Source organism: Ciconia boyciana, chromosome 13 (assembly GCF_034638445.1).
Source record: "Ciconia boyciana chromosome 13, ASM3463844v1, whole genome shotgun sequence".
Classification (NCBI taxonomy): Eukaryota; Metazoa; Chordata; class Aves; order Ciconiiformes; family Ciconiidae; genus Ciconia; species Ciconia boyciana.
In genome coordinates, this window is record NC_132946.1 from 19,840,652 (window position 1) to 19,863,122 (window position 22,471).

The 22,471-nt window shown below is 53.0% G+C and overlaps 2 protein-coding genes across 3 annotated transcripts in view; one reads left to right on the forward strand and one right to left on the reverse strand.

The window, feature by feature from the left end:
* ROGDI (rogdi atypical leucine zipper) overlaps window positions 1-22,471 on the forward strand; it is a 74,057-nt gene that overhangs the window by 39,277 nt on the left and 12,309 nt on the right. The gene's annotated exons all lie outside the window — the stretch shown is intronic.
* On the reverse strand, window positions 12,014-20,442 carry LOC140658996 (galanin receptor 2b-like). The gene is made up of 3 exons (XM_072878129.1): window positions 20,288-20,442; window positions 15,656-16,055; window positions 12,014-13,332 (listed from the first exon to the last, which is right to left on the reverse strand). The coding sequence occupies exons 2-3, from the start codon at window positions 16,027-16,029 to the stop codon at window positions 12,594-12,596; spliced, it is 1,113 nt and encodes a 370-aa protein (XP_072734230.1). The 5' UTR covers window positions 16,030-16,055; window positions 20,288-20,442; the 3' UTR covers window positions 12,014-12,593.

Genomic DNA, 22,471 nt, shown 5'->3' on the forward strand with positions numbered 1-22,471 from the left:
GTTGCATGAACTATCACGGCCACATTAATAAAGAGTGCAGTTTATTAGAGCAACAGATACACAGATTCTTTGGATTACCGGTGATAAATTTACTGTCTGCAAAGCACATGCAAATACCAACAGTATGAGTGACAGTGCCAGCTATAAATGCGTTAAAGATGATAAAGCAACTCTAGAGAGATTTCTAAGTTTCCCGGGGAGGCACTTGGTATAACCAAGTGTTCGAATCTTACCCAAAGGTGTCCCAATGCGGGGGGAAGAGAGGTTCAGCCCGTCGACTGATCCCAGAGGTCAGAGTGTTACGCGATGGTGTCTTCCCTAACATTCTCTTTCTCTTAAGCCATTTTATACTATCTTTCACCTTTTGGGTGGAGCTTGAGTGACTCTAGTCATACATCTTTGTTTAGGATTGGTGTAAAGTTTTCTTGCTTCGCTTTTAAAGGTATAGGCTAGGAAAACTTCAAAGCGCAAGCTCAGTGAGGGGTGGTCACACCTTGGAGGCGGGTAGCTTTTGGGATGGAGGTGTGTTTTGGTATTATAATGATTTTATAATGATCAAAGTTCATCAAAGGACAGCATTTTGTCAGAAACATGACAGACTGTTGGCCTAGGATAGCAAATGTGCAGCTTACTGGTCACACACAATACCTTTGAGTTCCCATTTAATTGCAGAGCCTGGCTGCAGTGTCTCCACACCGCTCCACCCTCCGAACAGTACCTTCTTAGAGTCAGTACACCAAGCTCCCCTGGTGTCACTGACATCTAAGGTTACAGGCCTAGGGAACTGCAATGGAATGGCCTTGCATGTCTGCCGCATTCCACCTGGGAATCTTCTTCAATGCTGTACCTTACCTAAAAGTGTGAATATAAGTTTAATTTCTAAGTCACCTCCAGCTATTATTCCACACCTGGGGCACCATGTGCAGGTGTTCCCCTTCATGCCAGGCCTTAGCTGGCACTTCCCCATGGCTTCAGAAAAGCGTCTAGTTTGATTTCTATCAGGATTCCCAAAATAGAGGTGCTTCTTGGAGCTCTGTTCACTTCAGATGTTCTGCCCGATCTTGCCCTCTGTCATCTTTAGAAAGAAAAACAAAAATAAGTGAAAACCAGTCAGAGCAAACAGCCAAACATAAAATGACTCATGGACTGTACAAAGTGTTCTCCACCATTAGGAACAGCCTTTTAAATCTCAGAGCTTGTTACTCTCCTGATTTATTCTCTTCCTAACCAATTTCTGTCCCTTTTTGTCTCTAATGGGTATTAACATGTTTTTCCATTTTCCTCATCTGAATGTGCTGATGATTGAGTTACTGCAGTTCAAGAAAGTGTGAATTGAGCTGAGTGTTCAAGACAGGCAGTAGGAGACCATTAGCACGCACCACTGACTTTTGTACAGATCCTATGTTAGTATGGTCACCTTTCTCCATGTCCTTTTCTGGTGGGAACTGAACTGGGATTGTGAACAAACTCAGTTCTTTGGGAGATGAATCGTCTCGTAGACTACTTGTGCAATGGAAAGATAATTCTCCCTCTGCTAATGTGGGAATGATACAGGAGAACCAAACACAGGAATAAAGCATGGTCTAAAACCCACTGAAAGGCAGTGATCTCTCCTGGTGGTGAGGCACTCAGGTCAGACCTTGAAGCGCCCGCCCTGGGAGCAGAGAGTCAAGTTTGAGACCTGCTGATTTGGTTTGATCCTTCAAATCAAAGAGAGATACATGCAGGCAAAGAGAGAGCTGATGAAGGTATTGCAGGCTGTGGAAGCTGCCCTTGGCTGTGGAGCCCTGGCCAGAGGTGGCAGAGGCTGTGCTGGGCAGGTTTTGCAGAACTAAGAGGCTGTTTCTCTGTAATTTAAGATTGCTGGTCTTCTGACCCAACTAGCTTTGGCACAGAGGCACTTTGAGGAGGGATTTTATTCTAGGAGAAAAACCTCTCTGCTGATAAAAGTAAAGTCCCTCAGACCTCCCCTACCCCTGTGTATCTTCCATTCCTTAAAAAACCTCACTGAATGACCAGAAAACAAGTAGAAAATAACTTAATAGTTGGTAAAACCAAGAGGACTCTGCACAGGAATGAGCACAAGTATGCACAGATACACCCAGCCACAGACAGACTAGCACAGATAGGAGGGGGCACCTTTGTTGGCACCCTCAAATCCTGATTTATAATCTTGATTTTAGAGCTCAATGCTTGGAACACCCCTTTCACAGCTCTGCCTGTCCTACTTGCTGGCTACTCTGACCTGAGGTTTGCTAGTCTTCCCCCGCCGTGCTCAGGACAGGTCTCTGCAGTTGCTGGCACCCGGACCCCTGGGACCTGCAGCCTCATGTGGGGTTGGCCCGTAGCTGGCACCCAGACGCAGCCCTTTGTGGAGCTCGCTGGTGGTCCATGTGCCTCAGCTTATAATGGGGACCTCACTTGTGCATGTGACTGCGCTCTGGAGAGAGGTACTTTGGGCCACATGGGTTGGCAGGGCAATCTTTGCATGGGATGCCCCGAGGAAGGAGACATCCCCTTGCTCTTTCTGGGTCAGTGCTGATTTGGTTCTAATTGCTGAGCCAACAGGTAAGTGCTTGCTTACTGGTAATCAAGCCTGGTCATTACAGAGCTCGCCTTACTGCAATTGCTCCAAACATGAGGATTGAATTTGGGGGTGCTGTGTAAAATAGGTGATTGCACAGCTATGGCACCAATCCTGATGACAGAAAGTTCACCTGCTGCCCCTCCACGTTGCTGTTGGGCCCTGGCCGCCATTTGAACGTCCCTTCCCCAGCACAGAGGAGCTGAAGCAGCTGGTTTTCTCCAGGGAGGGCAGGTACAGCAAGAATAGAGGAATGGCAGCCACTCAATACGTACAAAGCCACCTGTCAGCCCAGCACTAAGCCTTTGTAATAGGAGCTATAGATGTAGCTACAGAATGCCTGTGGATTTTCACCCCTGATGAAAATCTTTGCATTTGGGCTTAATTGCTTGTGTGGTTCCTGTTAGCAAGACAGCAGAACCTTGCCAGTCATGCACCCAAGGGACCTGGGGCATCTCTTTCTTGTCATCTCCAGAGCTTCCTGAGAGAGCTGTGTGTGACCAAGGGATATGGGAAACTAGGTCTGCTGTCCCCCCAGGCCAAACACCAAGGGGCAGCCTGTGCTGTCTTGTAGACATGTGTGGGAGGTAGGGCTTAACTACTTCTCTTCAGTGAGAGCTTTCAAGTGCTCTGGCTGGGCCCAGCTTGCAGTAAGCACAATTGCTTTATTTATTATAGCAGCTGATGCAGAAGGACATCCAAGCCAGAGCACGTGCCTCTGCTTCTCACTGTAGCCTCCTGCCCTCCGTCCGCCATCCTGGCTCAGCACCTTTACCAGGGTTGGGGCGCTAGGGCTGTTTTCAGCCCCTCTAGACCATGCATGTGGCAGACATGTCAGTATCTGTCAGCAGTTCTGGAGGGGAGCCCAGCCTAGGTATGGTGAGATCCTGAAATCCCTGCATGTGCCCCTTTCTGACTGCTGCATCTGCCAGCAGAGATTTTTATGCAAGGGGCAACGTGGCTAGTTGCATGGGATAATGCACTTCTGTGACTGGGTTTTCTCCGAAGAGCGAGTGTGACTGCAGCTGAGCTGGGATCTATACAGGGAGTGAAGGTTTTCTGCTAGCTTTTGGGTTTGGGAGAGAGGTAATTATCTACCTTCTGCAAAACAAACTAAATCCAGTTTTCTTTTTGTGGGAACAAATCCACAGTTACTTTAGATTGAACTCTTCCATCCAAATCACATTTGAAATTCCTCTCCTGGTCTGGGCGCACCAGGAGCTCTTTCATGTGCTGCAAGCTGAATTTTCAGTCAGTTTGGGGAGATTCTTGAGAGCATTTCTGTGTTTAAAAAGAATTAGGTACTATGTCATGAAGCGTCTTCTCCATCTTGCTGTGATCTCTTTCTGAAATGCTCTTTTTAGATTTTTGCAAACAAATGTGGATTTCTATTTTGAGAGGAAAAGCTTTTCCTCTATTTGAGCAGATGCAGACACAGGTTAACTGTCTGTGTGCATTGTAAGTAGGGGGCTGCTTTCTTCCCAGCCAGGGTTGATACCCCAGGCCCCAACTTTATCCATCCCACTCTGTCTCCTCCCATCAACTCCTAGGTAACTTCCAGCACTAGCTTGACAACAAAGTGTCTGAAATTGCCATTAGCAATTGAACTCAGTGTGTGCTCTTCGGGGTTGATGCAGATAACAGCCTTAGGTGAATGAGATCTAGGGACACAATGTTCTCCTTTGGGGATGGGGTGAAGGAGTGAATCCCACGGGAGAACAAGTCCAGATGAACTCCTTGGAAAATCTGCAGTCACCTTCCTCCAGAGAGCAAGAAGTATAAAATGCAGCTACCACTCAGCATCTGTCTTTCCTGTACTGTTGTCTATGCCTGGAGCTCACCAACAGGGCTAATGAGCAATGATAGATGCATCCCAGTTTGATATGTTCTTGTCTGGTGGCTCCTGCACAGATTTTTTTTTTTTTTTTTCCCCAGGAGAAGAGTTCTGGTGAGAAAGCTCTAGCAGTAACTAGAGCTTTGCTAAAGGCCATGGCTATCAATCTGATTCAAGCAGAGAAAAATCAAACCTGGTTCCTTAATGATGAAGATGAGGCAGAGGAGGTGTTTCCTGATGGGATGGAGCAGCTGGAGGCTGTGTGGTTAGCTGCAGAACTGTGGTTCGCTACAGAACTTCAGTAATACTAATGAAAGGTGGAATGCAGAGGGACTGTGCTGGAGTTGTCTCCTGCAAAACTCATACATGTTCATGACCTCAGGGCTTGAACTAGAAACAGCAGTCCTTGGTGATCAGCCAAAGGAGAGGTTGCCTGCTGTGCATGAGTTACACTGGTCTCAAAGCAAGCACCACAAGGTGATACCACATAAAATGCCTATCAGGACCCCTCAAGAGCCCGCATCTCCTGCCAAGGCCCTTTACAGTCAATCAGACTGGAAAGAGGCAGCTGCTCAAAATGGAAGGGGAAGATCCTGTTTCATCAGCAAGGGCTCAGTGGGACTAAAGAACCAGCCTCATGCAGCATCTGGTTCCCCTTCTCCTGACCCCAAGGTTTCCTCTGCCTGGTTTGCTCCTGAGCCAGGTCTGGTGGTGTTGATGCATCAGGCATGGTATGACTGGTGGAGGTGTGAGTTGTAAACTTTGGAGTTGCTACTGCTTTTCTGTTGTTTTATGAGTATTGACTAAGTATTTCTGGGCTGGGGGAGCTCTCTGTCACTAATTACAGCTGCCTCGCAGAGGCGCCAGGGGATTCCTTCCCTAGCAGGAACCAAACCAGTAAGTAGTTTGTTTATGGCACTCACCATTGGGTGAATTTACTACAGCAGCCAAGAGCAGTACGACCTTAACGAGTACCATGGGTACGACCTTACCAGTACCATGTTCAGGGGGGAGAGTCTCTTCCCTAGTCCTGCTGGCCACACTATTTCTGATACAAGCCAGGATGCTATTGGCCTTCTGGGCCACCTGGGCACACAGCTGGCTCATATTCAGGCAGCTGTCAACCAACACCCCCAGGTCCTTTTCCGCCAGGCAGCTTTCCAGCCACTCTTCCCCAAGCCTGTAGCGTTGCATGGGGTTGTTGTGACCCAAGTGCAGGACCCGGCACTGAGCCTTGTTGGATCTCATACAGTTGGCCTCAGCCCATCAATCCAGCCTGTCCAGGTCCCTCTGTAGAGCCTTCCGACCCTCAAGCAGATCAACACTCCCGCACAACTTGGTGTCATCTGCAAACTGACTGAGGGTGCACTTGATCCCTTCATCCAGATCATTGATAAAGATATTAAACAGAACTGGCCCCAACACAGAGCCCTGGGGGACACCACTTGTGACCACCTGCCAACTGGACTAAACTCCATTCACCACCACTCTTTGGGCCCGGCCCTTGAGCCAGTTCTTTACCCAACGAAGAGTACACCTGTCCAAGCCATCAGCAGCCAGTTTCTCCAGGAGAATGCTGTGGGAAACCGTGTCAAAGACTACTGAAGTCAAGATAGACAACATCCACAGCCTTCCCCTCATCCATTAGGTGGGGTGCCTTGTCATAGAAGGAGATCAGGTTGGTCAAGCAGGACCTGCCTTTCCTAACCCCATGCTGGCTGGGCTTGATCCCTTGGTTATCCTCTACATGCCGTGTGATGGCACTAAGGATGATCTGCTCCATAACCTTCCCTGGTACCAAGGTCAGGCTGACAGGCCTGTAGTTCCCCGGGTCCTCCTTCCGGCCCTTCTTGAAGATGGGTGTCACATTTGCTAATCTCCAGTCAACTAGGACCTCCCCAGTTATCCAGGACTGCGGGTAAATGATGGAAAGGGGCTTTGTGAGCACTTCTGCCAGTTCCTTCAGCACTCTCGGGTGGATCTCATCAGGCCCCATAGACTTGTGAATGTCTAAGTGGTGTAGCAGGTCACTAACCATTTCCCCCTGGATTATGGGGGCTCCATTCTGGACCTCATCCCTATCTTCTGACTCAGGGGGCTGCGTACCCAGAGAAGAATTGGCCCTACTATTAAAGACTGAGGCAAAGAAGGCATTAAGTACCTCAGCCTTTTCCTCATCCTTTGTCACTGTGTTCCGTCCCCCATCTACTAGAGGCTGGAGATTCTCCTTAGCTCTCCTTTTGCTGCTAATGTATTTGAAGAAATATTTTTTGTTGTCTTTTACGGCAGTAGCCAGATTGAGCTCTAGCTTGGCTTTGGCCCTTCTAATTTTCTCCCTGCACAACCTCGCTACACCTTTGTAGTCCTCCTGACTTGCCTGCCCCTTCTTCCAAAGGTTGTAGACTCTCCTCTTTTTCCTGAGTTCTAGCCAGAGCTCTCTATTCAGCCAGGCCGGTCTTCTTCCCCGTCGGCTCATCTTTCGGCACCTGGGGACAGCCTGGTCTTGTGCCTTTAGGACTTCCTCCTTAAAGAATGTCCAGCCTTCCTGGACTCCTTTGCCCTTTAGGGCTGCCTCCCAGGGGACTCTGTCGACCAGTCTCCTAAACAGGCCAAAGTCTGCCCTCTGGAAGTCTAAGGTGGCAGTTCTTCTGACTCCCCTCCTCGCTTCTCCAAGTATCAAAAACTCTATAATTTCATGATCACTCTGCCCAAGACAGCCTCCAACTATCGCATCGCTCATGAGTCCTTCTCTGTTCGTGAACAAGAGGTCCAGCAGGGCACCTTCCCTAGTTGGCTCACTCACCAGCTGTGTCAGGAAGTTATCTGCCACACGCTCCAGGAACTTCCGAGATTGTTTCCTCTCTGCTGCATTTTATTTCCAGCAGGCATCCGGTAGGTTGAAGTCCCCCACAAGAACAAGGGCTATTGATCGTGAGGCTTCTCCCAGCTGCTTATAGAATAGTTCGTCAGTCTCCTCATCCTGGTTGGGTGGTCTGTAACAGACTCCCACCACAATATCCGCCTTGTTGGCCTTCCCCCTGATTCTTACCCATAGACACTCCACCCTATCATCACCATCATTAAGCTCTAAACTATCCAGACACTCCCTAACATACAGGGCTACCCCACCGCCTCTCCTGCCTTGCCTATCCCTCCTGAAGAGTTTATAGCCATCCATCGCCGCACTCCAGTTGTGCAAGTCATCCCACCATGTTTCCGTGATGGCAACCATATCATAGTTTTCCTGATGTACAATGGCTTCCAGTTCCTCCTGTTTATTGCCCATGCTGTGTGCATTGGTGTAGAGGCACTTCAGCTGGGCTGTCGTCCATGCCTCCTTCATAGAGGAACACCCCTTGTGTGCTTTGAGGTGTTTCACTGGCGTTTCCCTCTTAGCTCCTATTGCCTCAGTATTCTCAACTCTGCACAACTTCAACTGTGCCCCAGTGTACCCCGCACATCTCAGAGACACAGGCTGAGTGCCCTTGCTGGCACCCACTCCCTCTAACCGTGGCACGTCGTCCCTCAGCTTTCCTTGGGCAAGCCTGATATTATCCCCCTCCCCCTTCGAGTTTAATTTAAAGCTCTGTCGATGAGCCCTGCAAGTTCCTGAACAAAGATTCTCTTTCCCCTTTAAGAAAGATGAATCCCATCAGACGCCAGCAAACCTGGTGCTGTGTAGGCCATCCCATTATCGAAAAAACCAAAACTGTGGCGATGACGCCAGCCGTGGAGCCATGAGTTAATAGATTGGGTACCTCTGTTCCTTCTAGTGTCACTGCCCACAACTGGAAGGAGAGAGGAGAAAATAACCTGTGCTCTGGAGTCCCTTACCAGCCGTCCCAAGGCCCTGAAACCTCTTTTGATTGCCCTAGGACTTTGTGTTGCAGCTTCATCGCCCCCCACATGGAAGAGCAGTAGGGGGTAATAGTCCGAGGGCCATACCAGGCTAGGGAGTATCCTCGTGACATCCTTCACCCGGGCCCCAGGGAGGCAGCAGGCTTCCCTGAGAGGAGGGTCTGTCCGGCATATCGGACCCTCGGTTCCCCTTAGAAGGGAGTCGCCCACAACTATAACCCGTCTTCTCTTCCTTATGGAGGTGGTGTTGATATGAGAGGTACACTTTTCTGACCTAGGCGACACCTCTGGCGTAGATGGACCATCATCCTCATCCTCCATTGCCTGGCCTTCCACCTCCAGTGCCTCATACCTGTTGTACAGAGGCACCTGAGGAGGTGAGGTGGGCAAGGAGGGCGTTAGCCTGCTGCCACAAGCGTGGACTTGCCTCCATTCACTCTTTTCCTTTGAGCTGCTTCCTTCAGCCTGGTGCAGGGGGGGGGGATACAGGATCCCCATGATCGTGGGTTCTTACTGGTGGCTGCCGCTGCTCCTGTTCCTGTCTCGGGGGGGCAGAGCATGGCACCACCAGTCTATCCCTTTCTCAGCCTCCCTGATGCTTCTTAACCTTTCTACCTCCTCCCGTAGCTCTGCCACCATGCAGAGCAAATCATCCACCTGGTCGCACCTCACACAGCTGTCCTCATGGCTGCCATCCGTGAACAGTGAGATGCCCTGGCACTCCCTACAGCCTGAGACCTGGACGGCTGCATGTTTTCGCGGGAGCTCCATCTGGGTAGCCACATCCACCCTGGCGAGCACAGAGGGCATTGCTTTTTGATGAGTGAATACCATAGCTAGGTTTCTTCTGAAAGGATGAGGGCTACTGAATGAACGCACCTCTTGAGCTGGTAGGGTGACTTCGCCTTCCCTGCATGCCCTGCCTGCACAAACTGCCGTGCAAACTGCCATGCCACGCCCTTCTGATGTGCCACGCCCTGTTTGCCTGTCCTGTTCGCTCACGCTCCCTGGGGTCTGCTCTTGCACGGGAGGGGAATTGCGGCCGTCACTCTTGTCCCCACCCACGCTGAGTCAGAGCCGGGCCCTTGTCAGGAGCTCACTCCTTCCTGCTCGGGGGCCAGGGCGTGGCTGTGGTAGCCCTCTCTCTCCGTGCCATTTTTTCTCCCTTCCCTGTGCGGTTTTGCTGCAGTTTAGCCGATTCAGCAACGGTCCCCTGATGTGGTCCTGTGTCCCAGAGCCCCTTGCCTTGGAGGCTTCGCTGAAATGGTGATAACTGATGTTATCCAATGGCGATAGCTAATGTTATCAGAGATAACATTAGTCCGTTACTTGATAAGGTTGGTCACCTCACAAATAGGGACATAGACAAAGTGGAGATGTTTAATGCCGTCTTTGCCTCTGTCTTTAACATCAATGATGGGCCCTGGGACCCCTGGAGCCCTGTGTTGGAACACCGTGACTGGGGGGATGATAAACTCCCAGCCGACCCTGAACTTATTTGAGACTTGCTACTCCAGTTGGATGCATATAAATCTATGGAGCCTGATGGGATTTATCACCGGGTGCTGAAAGAGCTGGTCGATGTCATCACAGGACCTGTCTCCGTTATTTTTCAATGGTCTTGGGAGTCTGGAGAGGTCCCAGTTGACTGGAAGCTGGCAAATGTTATCCCAGTTTTCAAGAAGGGTATGAAGGAAGACCCTGGTAATTACAGGCCTGTCAGTCTCACTTCAGTGCCTGGTAAAATTATGGAGAAGGTTATTCTGGGAGTTACTGAAAAAGAGACAATGCAGTCATTGGCCATAGCCAGCATGGGTTCATGAGGGGAGCGTCCTGCTTAACCAGCTTGATTTCCTTTTGTGACAAGGTCAGTCATCTAGTTGACCAAGGGAAGCCAATAGATGTGGTGGTTTTGGATTTTAGCAAAGCTTTTGATACTGTCTCTCACAGTATCCTTCTGGATAAACTGTCCAGCACACTGCTAGACAAGTCCATCGTACGTTGGGTAAGCAACTGGCTGATGGGTCGGGCTCAAAGAGTTAATGCAAATGGGGTTACATCAGGCTGGCGGCCAGTCACCAGTGGGGTTCCCCAGGGTTCAATTTTAGGGCCAGTGCTCTTTAATGTTTTTATAAATGATCTGGATGCAGGAATCGAATGTACATTAAGTTAGTTTGCTGACAATACTAAACTAGGAGGAGCTGTGGACTTCCGCAAGGGTAGAGAGGCCTTACAGAGAGATCTGGATAGGCTAGAGAGCTGGGCAATCACCAAGCATATGAAATTTAACAAGAGCAAGTGCCAGATTCTCCACCTGGGACGGGGTAATCCTGGTTATACGTACAAACTGGGGGACGAGAGGCTGGAGAGCAGCCCTGCAGAAAGAGATCTGGGGGTTTGGTTGATGGCAAGTTGAATATGAGTCAACGGTGTGCCCTGGCAGCCAAAAGGGCCAACCGTGTCCTGGGGTGCATCAAGCACACCATAGCTAGCCAGCTGAGGGAGGTCATTGTCCCACTCTACAGTGCACTGGTGCGGCCCCACCTCGAGTACCATGTGCAGTTTTGGGTGCCTCAATACAAGAAGAACATCCAACTATGAGTGTGTCCAGAGGAGGGCGACCAGGATGGTGAAAGGCCTCGAGGGCAAGACTTATGAGAAGTGGCTGAGGTCACTTGGCTTGTTCAGCTTGGAGAACAGAAGGCTGAGGGGTGACCCCATCGCTGAGGGGTGACCTCATTGCAGTCTACAGCTTCCTCAAGGGGCAGTGGAGGGGGAGGTGCTGATCTCCTCTCTCTGGTGACCAGCGATAGGACACGAGGAAATGGAATGAAGCTGTGTCAGGGGAAGTTCAGACTGGATGTTAGGAAAAGGTTCTTCACTGAGAGGGTGGTCAGTCCCTGGAACAGGCTTCCCAGGGAAGTGGTCACAGCACCAAGCCTTTCAGAGTTCAAGGAGTGTATGGATGACACGCTTAGTCATATGTTTTACTTTTAGGTAGTCCTACGAGGAGCAGGGAGTTGGACTTGATGATCCTTATGGGTCCCTTCCACTTGAGATATTCTATGATTCTCTGATCTCCAGTGATTTAGCAATGGTAGGAAGGCACCCACTTGCATCTAATCAGGCCTGGTAAGGGAGATGAGAGTTCTCCTTCCTGCAGCTGCACAGGGTCAAGTGCATGCTTAGATCCTGAGATGAGATTCAGCATGCCCTGAAGAGCATCTGTTCCACTATGGAGAGTGAGCCTCCTCAATCCTCTGTGCAAAGACTGTGCTATGTAGGCAAGAGGAACCATAACTGAACCAACCGCTTAACCCTGCCTCTGCCTATTAGCTCCTTGCCTGCCCATGGGACCTCTGAAGTGTGGTGGTCAGGTAAAGCTGCTTTTATGCACTGATGGTAGACTCCTAACTGTGGAGAGTGGTCATTTATCTTGGGAGAAAATTTCAGCTGTGCACTGACCTGCACAGAGACATGGCAACCATGTCAGTAAACACAGCTGTGGAGAAAGGAGTGGGGACACCAGGCAGGGTTTGGCTCTGCAGACTTTGCTTAGTGCTGGTTTTCATGGTGCACTGTGATTTACACCAGTCAGCAAAAAGGCCCCATTGAGGTATGGGGTATCCCATCCCCACCCCAGATGACCACTGCAGGCCCCACTATTGCCTGGATGAGGGAAGTGCATTTATTTGCTCCGGGTTAGAAAGACATTTCTCTAGTATGTACAGCAGCAACATCCCACACATGCAGAGAGCAAACAGCCCGCCCCACATCCCAAGGGAGGACCCAGTCACTGGGAGAGCAGCGCAGCCAGCACCAAAGGCATCAGTGCAACCATCCACAGGCTGTGCCAGCTGCATTCCACATCACTTTTGCTTGCCTGGCCCTGCCTGCACTGCCTGTATCCCTTGCCATTCCTGCTGTGGGAGCCAGTCTGGTCAGATGGGGCACTAGGAGGCAGAAGAGACTCTTTGACAACTAACCAGTGTGTCCAGAGCAGTGGGGCCATGGAGCAGAGGAGGTGGAAGGATGAAACCAACAGAGGAGCTGGAGCTTTAGTCCTTGGAGACCAGGTGGATCAAGTGGATCAAGGTGGAGCAAGTCTGGGTCCATTCCTTCCCTTGCATGCAGCATGTTGTGGGGAGATGGCTCAGGAGAACAGTTGGTGCATGGAATGGGAAGGAACGACAAGGCCAGAAGCAAGTGTATAGCAGTTTCTGGCTTGCCTTTCCAGCATCCTCTCTCACCCAGTCAGAAAGGGTGGCCTGAAGCTGGTGACACAGCTGAGCTGGCAGATGGTGTGGAGCTTGGCCACTAAGAAATATGAAGGGGCTTGGAGGAACTGGAGGGAACTGCCATGGAGACTGGGTTCAGCTCACATCTGTTATTCTCCTCGTGCATCTGTGACACTTCAGTGGAGCTTGCCTCAAATCCAGGCACAATGTGGGCAGCGTGCACCACATGCACCTTGTTGCGGTGCTTTTTCCTCAAGAGACAGCTGAAAACTTTTTTGAAGCCTTTGCGGAAGTGCTTGGAGACTAGGGCATAGACAATGGGGTTGAGGCAGGAGTTGGCATAGGCCATGCAGTGGGAAAGCAGGCGGAAGGCGTAGGTGGCCTGGTTGAAGGGGAAGTCTCCGTAGAGGTATCGGAGGATGACTACGTGGTAGGGCAGCCAGCAGAGGCAGAAAAGGATGGTTACAATGATGATCATCTTGGTTACCTTCCGCTTGGCCTTCTTGGACTCTGATATGTCCTCCAGGGGGTCCACTGCTGTCCACAGGTACTTGATGGTCCTGGTGTAGGAGAGGCTGATGACCAGCACTGGGATGACATAGCTGAAGGCAAATGTACTGGTGTCCATGACTTTGCGTCTCCACTCCTCCCAGCCAGGCATGCAGATGTAGCTGGACTCCCATTCAATCAGGTCATAGTAGCTTAGGTAGGGCCCAGCAAAGACCGCAGAGAGGCCCCAGATCACAGCCATGGCAGCCGCTGCGTTGTGGGGGGTCCGCAGCTCCCGGGATCGCAGCGGATAGCGGATGGCCAGGTACCTGGAGGGGAGAGCAAAGCAACCAGCACTGAGATTTCAGCTAAGCTCTGCCTGGCCACATAAACTCCAGGGACAAGAGAGTTTCCTTCATTCTCCTGAAGGTCCCTGTTATCTCACACCCTCTTTGAGATACTCTTGGGTAAAGCAGCTTTTATCTTTCTAGCAAGGATGCTTCTCCTCCCACAGGCTTAGGCTGGTTCACCCCTCTGTACATGGTGGGGTGGGTTATGCCCCTGAGCTAGGGCCAGAGAGAAGGTGCTGTGGAGACCATGCAGATATCCACTGCTTGGCAGAATTTATCCAGCAGAAAGAGGTCTGAACTGAGGATTCAAGACCTGGGGAAGCTTCACCAGGTGATGGGCACTGTGCAGGCTCCTGCCCACTGAGGGTGTATTTCCAGCCTTCTCCAGCTTTCGGACTAGCCTGGCAGGGGGGAGATTTGCTTACTGGAGCTGTGGTTGCCTCCACCTTGGTACCAAAAGGACCAGGTGGGGCCTTGCTTTTTGGTACTGTCTGGTTTCTCAGGCCAGCCCAAAGCAGGCAGTGATGGTCTGTCTGCTCCCTCCAGCAACAGTGGCCAGATACGGTGTAAGGACCAGCTCTGCTCGCCCACCTCCAGGCAACACCATAGGCCAAAGAGGCAGATGTCAGCAAGGAGAGAAGGTGGCTTGGTGCTTGTGGGTAGGGGATGGAGAGGAGAGGAGCTGTCAGCACAGACAGGAGTGCAACTGCTGTAGCCTCAGCCTGCCAGCGTCCACAGAAGGATGCTCATTTGATGCACTGTAAGGCCAGCAGAGCAGGTAGATAAGACATGCAGTTGGTATGAAGGATCACATGTGTGACAAAACCCTTGTTGCTTGCCGATCCTATCATCCTGAAAGCTGCTGGCAGCTCTGTGAGAATCACTTCATGTCACGCTGAAATGCAGCCACCTCTTAGGTGGAGCACTGCACTACAGCACACAAGTGCCACCAGAAAGGGAGAGACCACAGGCACTAGCACCTTGCCAAAATGTCCTTTTTTTTTGAGATACTGTCCCTCCTTCTGAGCTGGCTGGAGAGACAGACTGCACTCATGTGATGTATGTGCAGGAAAGCAAGAGGCTTAGACCATGAGAAATCTCGGGTCTTCCTCGTGACCACAGCCAAACTGTGTAACCATTGGAATCCCAGAGGATTGCGATATTTTTTCAGGGATTCCATGTGACCCCCTCGCCCCAACCAGGGGCTGCTGGCATCTCAGGGTGGGTGAATTGCTGAAGTGTTAGATCACTGTTCGAGTCCAGGTGCCTGTTTCTGCAGGTGGCACCTGGGAGCAGGACCAAGTGGAAGGTGGCTTGGAAGAGTAGCCCAATCACACTTTTTGCTGGGATTTAACCCATCCCAGATATTCCCTGGTACTGAAGCTTCCTTCTGCCCGCAGTGCTGTGAACTTCCTCATTGCAGAGGGCTGTTTGGCCCTATCTTGTCTTGGTACCTTGGAAGCAAACACAAGGAGCAAGACAGGCCAGGACGTGTTCCCTGTGGCAGTCAAGGCTGGAGCTTACCCTGGTGGGAACCTCTTCCTCATCCTGGACCATAAGTGTGGGCTCAGTCAGAAGTGGGGCAGCTGACACAGTCACCGTACAGAGCCTTTAGGAACAATGTAAGTGGCACCAATCAATCAAGGCCAGAGTGTCCTGGGTGACCTCCTGAGAAAGGACTTGGCTCACGGTGTGGGTGCCTTTCTGCGCAGGGTTCCAGAGGGCTGGGGGTGGTGGGGGAACAGGACTTGCTAGATGACAGGTTTTGTGCTGGACTGGCAGCCCCTGGGGAATGAGAGATGTGTTTGCTGCAGGACTGGGATCTCTCAGGTATTTATGTGGCTTCTCTTATGGTGCCACTGTTTCTCTTCTCTTATGCTTCTCTGTTTACCTTGCTGCCTGCACATGATGCTTTTCTGAAATGGTGGCTTGGGGATAGCTATTACCCTCTGAGTGCCATCTCTAATACAGAGCTAGGCGACTCTCAGTGGGAGCCTATAGCACAGTGGGGAGCTGAGCTTGGGTCTCAAGTGCTCTAACCACAAGGCAAGTCTTTCCTGCAGAAAGCACAGACAGGAGCAGCACCAGCTTTGCGCTTGAGAGATCTGAAAGTGCTGCTTGGAGGTTGTTAGGGCAAGGGAGACACAACTGGTCCCCAAACTGCCTTTGGCATGGATCAATACCACTGGGGTTTGAACCATCTGCCTAATGGTGGTGGGCCACGATCTTCCCATGCCCTCACTCAGGCAAGCTTCTCAGACTGCCCTCCTTCCCCAGCCCAAGGGTGTCTTCAGACTGTTACCTGTCCACAGAGACAGCAGCCAGGGTAAAGCTGCTAGCATACATGGTGAGGTAGATGAAGAAGTGGACAGCCTTGCAGATGAAGGAGCCGAAGACCCAGCCTTCAAGGGAGTAGATGGTGGCCTGGAAAGGCACGCAGAAGACAATGAAGAAGAAGTCAGCCAGGCTGAGGTTGAGGATGAAGAGGTTGGTAGTGTTGTGGCCCATTTGCCTGTTGCGCAGCAGCACTGCCAGCACCAGGCTATTGCCCACTGTGCCCAGGAGGAAGATGAGGGAGAAGACCACAGGGACAATGACACTGGCAGGGCTGAACTGGTAACTGTTGGAGGAGTTCCAGTACCCAGCCAAGCTCGCGAAGTCCTCATGCTCCGTCATTCTGTGTTGTGGTGAGACGTTGGAGCCTGGGGCAACACAGGGAAAGATGTGAGAGACTGGAGAAACACTGCTTAGCCTGTTAGCTTGGCTGATGGGCCTGTTGGCTCACTGGAGACACACAGAGCCGCGTTTTCAGCTCTGTGACCCACATGCTTTTCAGCAGGTTCCCCTGGACACTGCCGGCCTGGAGGACAGGTAGGGTTAGGTTGGGAGTGCCCTGCTCCCCCATTCTGGCCCTGGAATGAATCCACAGCCCATGTTCAGGTGCTGCCTTGGACTGATGATGCTGGAGGTGAGGTCTGGGGGAGAGGAGAGAATGGCATCTATCCCCAGCTTCCTCCTCTGTGTGAGAATGGAGTCAGGATCTCTGCCTCCCAGCTGGTTCAGCTGATGGCAGGAGGGGTGTGATGTTCCTTCCCAGCAATGGGGCTCCAGCCCCAAACCAACCAGCTGGGCAAGCCAAGTTGTTTGCTCCCCCAATACTGACATGCAGGGTTTTATCCCTACCCTGCTCCCAGCTCTTTTGGTACCTGCTCATAGAATAAACCTCACACACTTAGGCACAGGGCTGGAAATGCTTTTGGCAGTGACAGCTACTACACAGCTCCATGTTGTGCTCAGGTGGGGACTTTCTGAGGAGGACAGCTCTGATGGGACCTACTCCTGCCTTGGCTTCAGTGACCCAGATACATATTCCCTTTCTTTGTCTCACAGGGCAGCTCTCCCTAGGACTTGGACTTTTTGTATCATTCCCCTGCCCCCAAAATAAGCATTTGAACTGAAAGCAGAAGGTGAGGTTGTGCGTGGAAACACTCGTTTCTCTGTCACAGCCATAGAAATCTGTCTGCATGTTTTTGAGTTCTGGAGCTGGGGGAGTATCACATACAGATACAGGCACAGCTTCCCTTGAATAAACACATGGTTTGGGTTCTTACCCCCTCTGCAGTGTTTGTAGCGATGTGATGTGGTTACCAGAGCGTGTGGCCCCAAGGCCGGCTCACCATGAGTATGGAGATAGCAGAGTGTGCAAGAAACCACCTTCTAGCTTGTGCATTCCCTTTCAGGCTGGGGAATTAGCAAGGGCTCCCTGAGGAGCACTAGCAGTGCAAGTGCCTGAAGCAGAAGCACTGCAAGGGGCATGTGGGCATGGGTCCCTGGCTGCAAGTGTTCCTGGTAGCAGTGCAGATTTGGGGATGCCAGAAAGCTGCCTGGAATCACACCGAGCCCTGTTCAACATTACCACAGCTGTAATGAGACCATTCCCGTACAGTTGCAAGTATCCCCAGAGGCAAGTGCCAAAGGCTTATAAAGTCTAGGAAGCAGGATGTGGTCTTTTGGTTGGCCTGTTGTGCACTGCCCAATAGTTGGTACAAGTCAAATACCCCACTTGGCATGGCAGCCTTTCCTCTGCCCAGGCAGCAGGAAGCTTATGCTACTACCTGGGAGCTGGACTCTGCTCTCTGGGACCCAAAAGGTCACTGCATCTCATTTGTTACATGTGGATTGCTCCTATAGCACCTACCCATCCCGAAGCAGAGAGGATTTCACAAGGATGGCTTCAGTTGCTCTGAATGTGAATTTGCCTTGTGGCAGGTGCAGCACAGGAAGTTTATGTCTGGCTTAGACTCTTCTGTTTTATAGTGACCTTGAGCTCCATGAATGCTGCTTGTGTGTCAGAGGGATGAGCTTTCCTCTGCAAAGCTGGGATCGCCAGTACTGAAGTGCATGCTGCTTATTTTTGCTAGCTCTGCTTCGGTGTCTGAACAAAGTCAATTCAAATGGCAGTGTCAGCTCTCAGTACAGGCAAAAGTCCCCCTGCAGCCACTTGAAGAAGAGATTACCCCATGCAGTATGGGTGTATGGGAAACAGGGGAGCTTACACTGGCCCTGGCAGGAGTGGGAGAGATTGGATGGGAGCCTGCTAGAGGGTCTGGTGCCAGAGTCTGTTTGAGGACCTTGGTCATGCTGCCTAACTCCTCTGGGACCAGGAAGCTTTTCTGTATGCAGGGGAGAGCAACTCAGGCTGCCACTGGTTTTATTCTTACCTCTAGCTGATTGTGCTGGCTTAGGCTGTGCTCAGGATTATACCCCATGCAAGGCTGTGGCACTGAGATCCTTCTTCCATGGGGCTGCAAAGGTATTAGCAAAGCTGGAGAAGAGCTGACAGCTCAGCCAGAAATCAACTTCATCTTATCATCCACCCAGACAGTGCCTGTGTTGCCTGGTAGAGTCTCTGGCTGCTTCACCCTGGGCTGCTCCCCCCATCCTTCTCATTGCCAAGCATCCTTTCTTTGCTCTCTCTTGTAAGGCAGATGAGCTGCTAGTTAGCCCTCCTCAAAGGCTGCTCTAAAGAGAACAAAAAGACAGGGAATACCTGTGCACCCCCCTGCAAATCAAGGAAGGCAACCCTGCAAACTTCCCCCTCACTGGTGTGACCGGCAGTGAAATCACTTTGGAGTACTGGCACACCACATAGCCTGGTTGCGGTCCAAATTTGACATCGCTTGATGTGCACGTGAGCAGCTCATGCTTTACTTGGAAAAACTGTTTCTGGCTGTCACGGAGCCACTGCTGTTGTCATTTACCACTCAGCTCCAAGCTTATTTCTTGAGCCTGTAGGAACGTGAATTCGGGGAGCTTGGTGAGTTCTTTTCAGGGACAGCCAGTGGCCAGGAGCAAAGTGCCAGGAAGGATGTGGTGGCAGGCTGGTAATTGTACCCTTGCCACAGCTTTGAGGTTCTCCCTGGTTGCCTGTGGCTCATGACCCATCTACATGAAGTCAAAGTAGTGCTTCAGTTCTCTTTACAGATGGGAGTTGAGACACAGCGAGCATGAAGAGGTGGCTTTGTAACTGGTCGGATCAGGGAACTCAGAGAAGCAGCATGAGATCAGATGCAGCAGAGAAGCAAATCTTTATCTCCACTGGATTAGCTCTGATCCACCCCTCCATGCACAGTCCTGCCTGCAGACAGGACAGCGATAGAACAGGCACAGACTGAAAGCAGGGTCTCTTAAGTGACATATACGAAATGTGACACTGATGCTGGGGCACTGAGACTCTCACAGAGTCATTCAGAGCACCTCTCACAGAGTGGGGTGTCTCCCAGTCCCTATTTAGCATCTTCTCAGGAAGTTGCCACTCACCCCCATGGCTCTGTTGTCCCTTGGAAGCATTTTGCAACCATTTCACACCCTACCATTTTGTGAATGAGTTTATGACAATGTTCCTGAGTTTCACTTGGTTCTGAATAACCTTGACTAGCAGTGAGAATGACAGCTGCTCTGAGCAGAGGGAAAATGGAGTGCATGGGCAACAGGGTTCCTCTCCCACATCTGCTACTCAGGGTTAGCAGGGGCAAAGGCAATGTGATGGAGGAGGTAGTATTCCCAGGAATGAGAAGCCAATCAGTGGCAAAGTTGGGACTCAAGAGATCTGATTTTTCTAACGAGGGTTCAGTGAAGGACTGGCAGGGAGAATGGTTCCCAGTAACCATCTGGTGGGTGTAATGAAAGGACCAACACAGAGCCTTGGTGGGGCCTTGGTCATGCCAGAGATGCCTGCGAGCCAGCATAGCTAGCTCCTGTGTCAAGGGAAGGCCAAGAAGGGCAGGAGGAGGCAGGGTAAGGGGACAGACACAGCAGTGCTGGGGGAGCGACTGGCCTGGCCAGACAGGAGCAGGGAGAGGAGAGGGGAGACAGAGCAGGTGGTTTGAACTCCCTGTTTCAGTGGGCTTGGGAGCCAGCTCCCTCAGGCTCATTATGCTGCTGCCATTGCTGTAGAGTGCCTCCACCTCCCCATTTGCGCAGCAAAGCTGCAGTCAGGCGCCTCATTCGCTCTGCGGGGGGACAAGGCAGAGCCCCCTTTGCTTGGCCAGCTCGGGGACTCAGCCTGGGAGCCACCGCTGCCCTCCAGCACCCTGCCAGGCATCCCACCCTGCCTGTGCCCAGCCTGGTCACAGCCCCCTCCCTGGCACCGGGCAGGGTCGGGCAGCCCGAGCGCTGCCCTGTCCTGCAGCAGGCACGGCTGCCGGTGCCCCGTTGGGGCCGCCCGTCCCCCGGAGCCGCTCCCCTCGCCGCCCTCCCCTGCCCATCCCTGCCCACCCCTGCCCTGCCCGCGAGAGGCAGCGGCTCAGCCTGGCGCAGGGTCCGCCGGCCCCTGCCCCGCCGGTCCCCAGCGCCCTGCGCCGCTCCCAGCCTCTCTGCCCGCGATGGGGCACCGGCCGGACCCAGCGCTCCGCCCGCGCCGGCGGGACCCTACCTGGCCCCGGCCCGCGCCGCCGCTCGCCTCGCTGAGGGCAGCTGCCCGCTGCCGGTGCTGCTGCCGGTACCGCTTCTGTTCCCGCTGCCAGGGCCACTGCCCGGTGCCGCTTCGGCTGCCTGTGCCGCTCGGGCAGACCCCGCTGCCGGCGGCGGCTCCACCCCTGCCCAGCGCAGCCCTGGACACGCGCACACTTTATGCATGCACACGCTCCGGGGCACGCGCGCGTGTATAGACACACTCCAGCACACCCATGTGTGAACACTTGCGCCCCGCAACACACGGCCCCCCGCAGAACACACTCAGCATTCACACCACATGCACGCCCCACCCCAAAGCACACACTTACAAAACCCACCAGCAAGCACAAGCCTCTTGAACGCTGACACTGAGCACAACCTGACGCGCGCCTCCCCTTGCACACACAACCCCCCGACACACGTACTTACATCCACACGCACATCCCCCAGCACCAGCCGCCACTCCCTGGTCCCAGGCGGGCACTGGGGAAGGCTCCAGGGGTTGCCAGGGTCCAGAGGGGCGGCTGGAGCCCCCCCAGCAGCTCCCCCCGCGGGGGTCTTGAGCACTAGGCAGAGACTGGATGACCCTGAAGGAACCCTGGGAGGCACCAGATCCTCGGGGACACACATATACATATTTCAGGCCACCTGGGCACAGCAGCAAGCCACAGGGTCATGGCAGGGCTGCCCCCAGCCGCAGCCCGTCTCCCGGGGGGCACCTGGGCACCCTCATGACTATTCCTCTTCCCTCCCTGCTCCCTGTGTCCACTGTGGTGTGCTGGGGGCCGCTGCAGCACCCAGAGCGATGGTGCTACAGGGGAGGGGGGTGCGGGGGTCTGTGCAGCATGAGGTATGACAGGAAACCCCTGTCCTGGCCCCAGGGGAGGTACAATGGAGGTCTGTACTCACCCAGCCAAGCTCTTTTGCCTGCAGTAAGCTGCAGACAAAGCAGCAGGCTGAGGTGGAGCAGGAGGCTGAGGTGCCTGTGCTGCCAGAAGTCATAGAAGCATGGCTGGTAAGGGGGCGAGCCCATGCCAACCCTGCCCCAGCTGGCAGGGTCTCACCAGCAAGAGGGGTCCACACAGCACCTGGCCAAGGCCTGTGCAGGGTGGAGGCAGAGGGACATCGTGCAGTCCCACACAGAGCCCCCATCCTGGAGTCATCGCTGGTGGTCCAGACCCAAGACATGTCTCCACTCTCTGTTGTACCACAGGAGAGGGATGCGCCGGTGAGGAGATGCAGCGTCACTTTCTGGCTGGAGCAACTGTCCCCTCGGGTCCCCTGCACCCCAGGGCCTGTGCCTGGGCTCCTGTGATGGGTGGGATGGGCTGGATGCCTGCTCCAGATGGGCTGCTGCTGGCCAGCTGTGGGCTTTGCAGATGGGAATTGATGGGGGTGGGTTTTCCTGGTGCTGTCTCCCAGGACCCTCTGCCTGCTCTCTGCCTGCCTGGAGCTGGCTGTCAGCTTGGTGCCAGGTGCTGCGGTGCTCCATGGCTCACAGCACGACCCTGAGCTCTTCTACTGCGTGCGGCTGTGGGTGTGACTGGTGCAGCGCTATGCCTGCCTGGCATGCCAACAGGGACAGACCCTGACCTTGGTCAGCGAGGTGCTGCTGCCCTCCTGACAGAGGTCCCTGATGAACCCTGAAGTCTCTGCAGGACGGTCTCCCTGAGCCCGCAGGGTGAACTCTAAATAAAACGTCCTCTGTTCCCAGCTCCGTGCTGCCAGGCATGTTTGGTAGGGCCCAGGGGCAGGGACTTGCCACATGTGCTGGCCACCGTGGCCCCTTAGGACCAGGCCTGGCTTCATCTGCTGGGCACCCTGTGCTGCTGGTGTGCCTGCCCTGAGCCCCGTCCCAGTCTCTTGCCTGCCCTCTCTCCTGCCCCCTCACTGTCTGGGCTCTCAGCCTCTGCAGGGAGGCACCTTTCCCTGGCGCCTGTGCAGGGTGGCAGGGGTGGCAGGGTGCCATTTCCCTGACATAGTAGGTAAGAGGGTGGTGATCCCCAGGACACAGCTGTGGAGTTCCTGGAGCGTGTGCTCCAGAGTAGCCCCAGGGCTTGGTCCAGTTCCCTGCTCCTCTTCTTCTCCATTCCGCTGTCCTGTTCCCCATCCTTATGTTTCTTTCTCCATCTCACTGTCTCCCTGTCCCTCTCCTTCCTTTTTC

Bases quoted from the DNA above. Each gene is read 5' to 3' on its own strand.
- LOC140658996 (XM_072878129.1), bottom strand. From the start codon at position 16,029: ATGACGGAGCATGAGGACTTCGCGAGCTTGGCTGGGTACTGGAACTCC. The intron at 13,333-15,655 runs GTAACAGTCTGA...TCTCCCCTCCAG, and splicing joins GCTGCTGTCTCTGTGGACAG to GTACCTGGCCATCCGCTATC.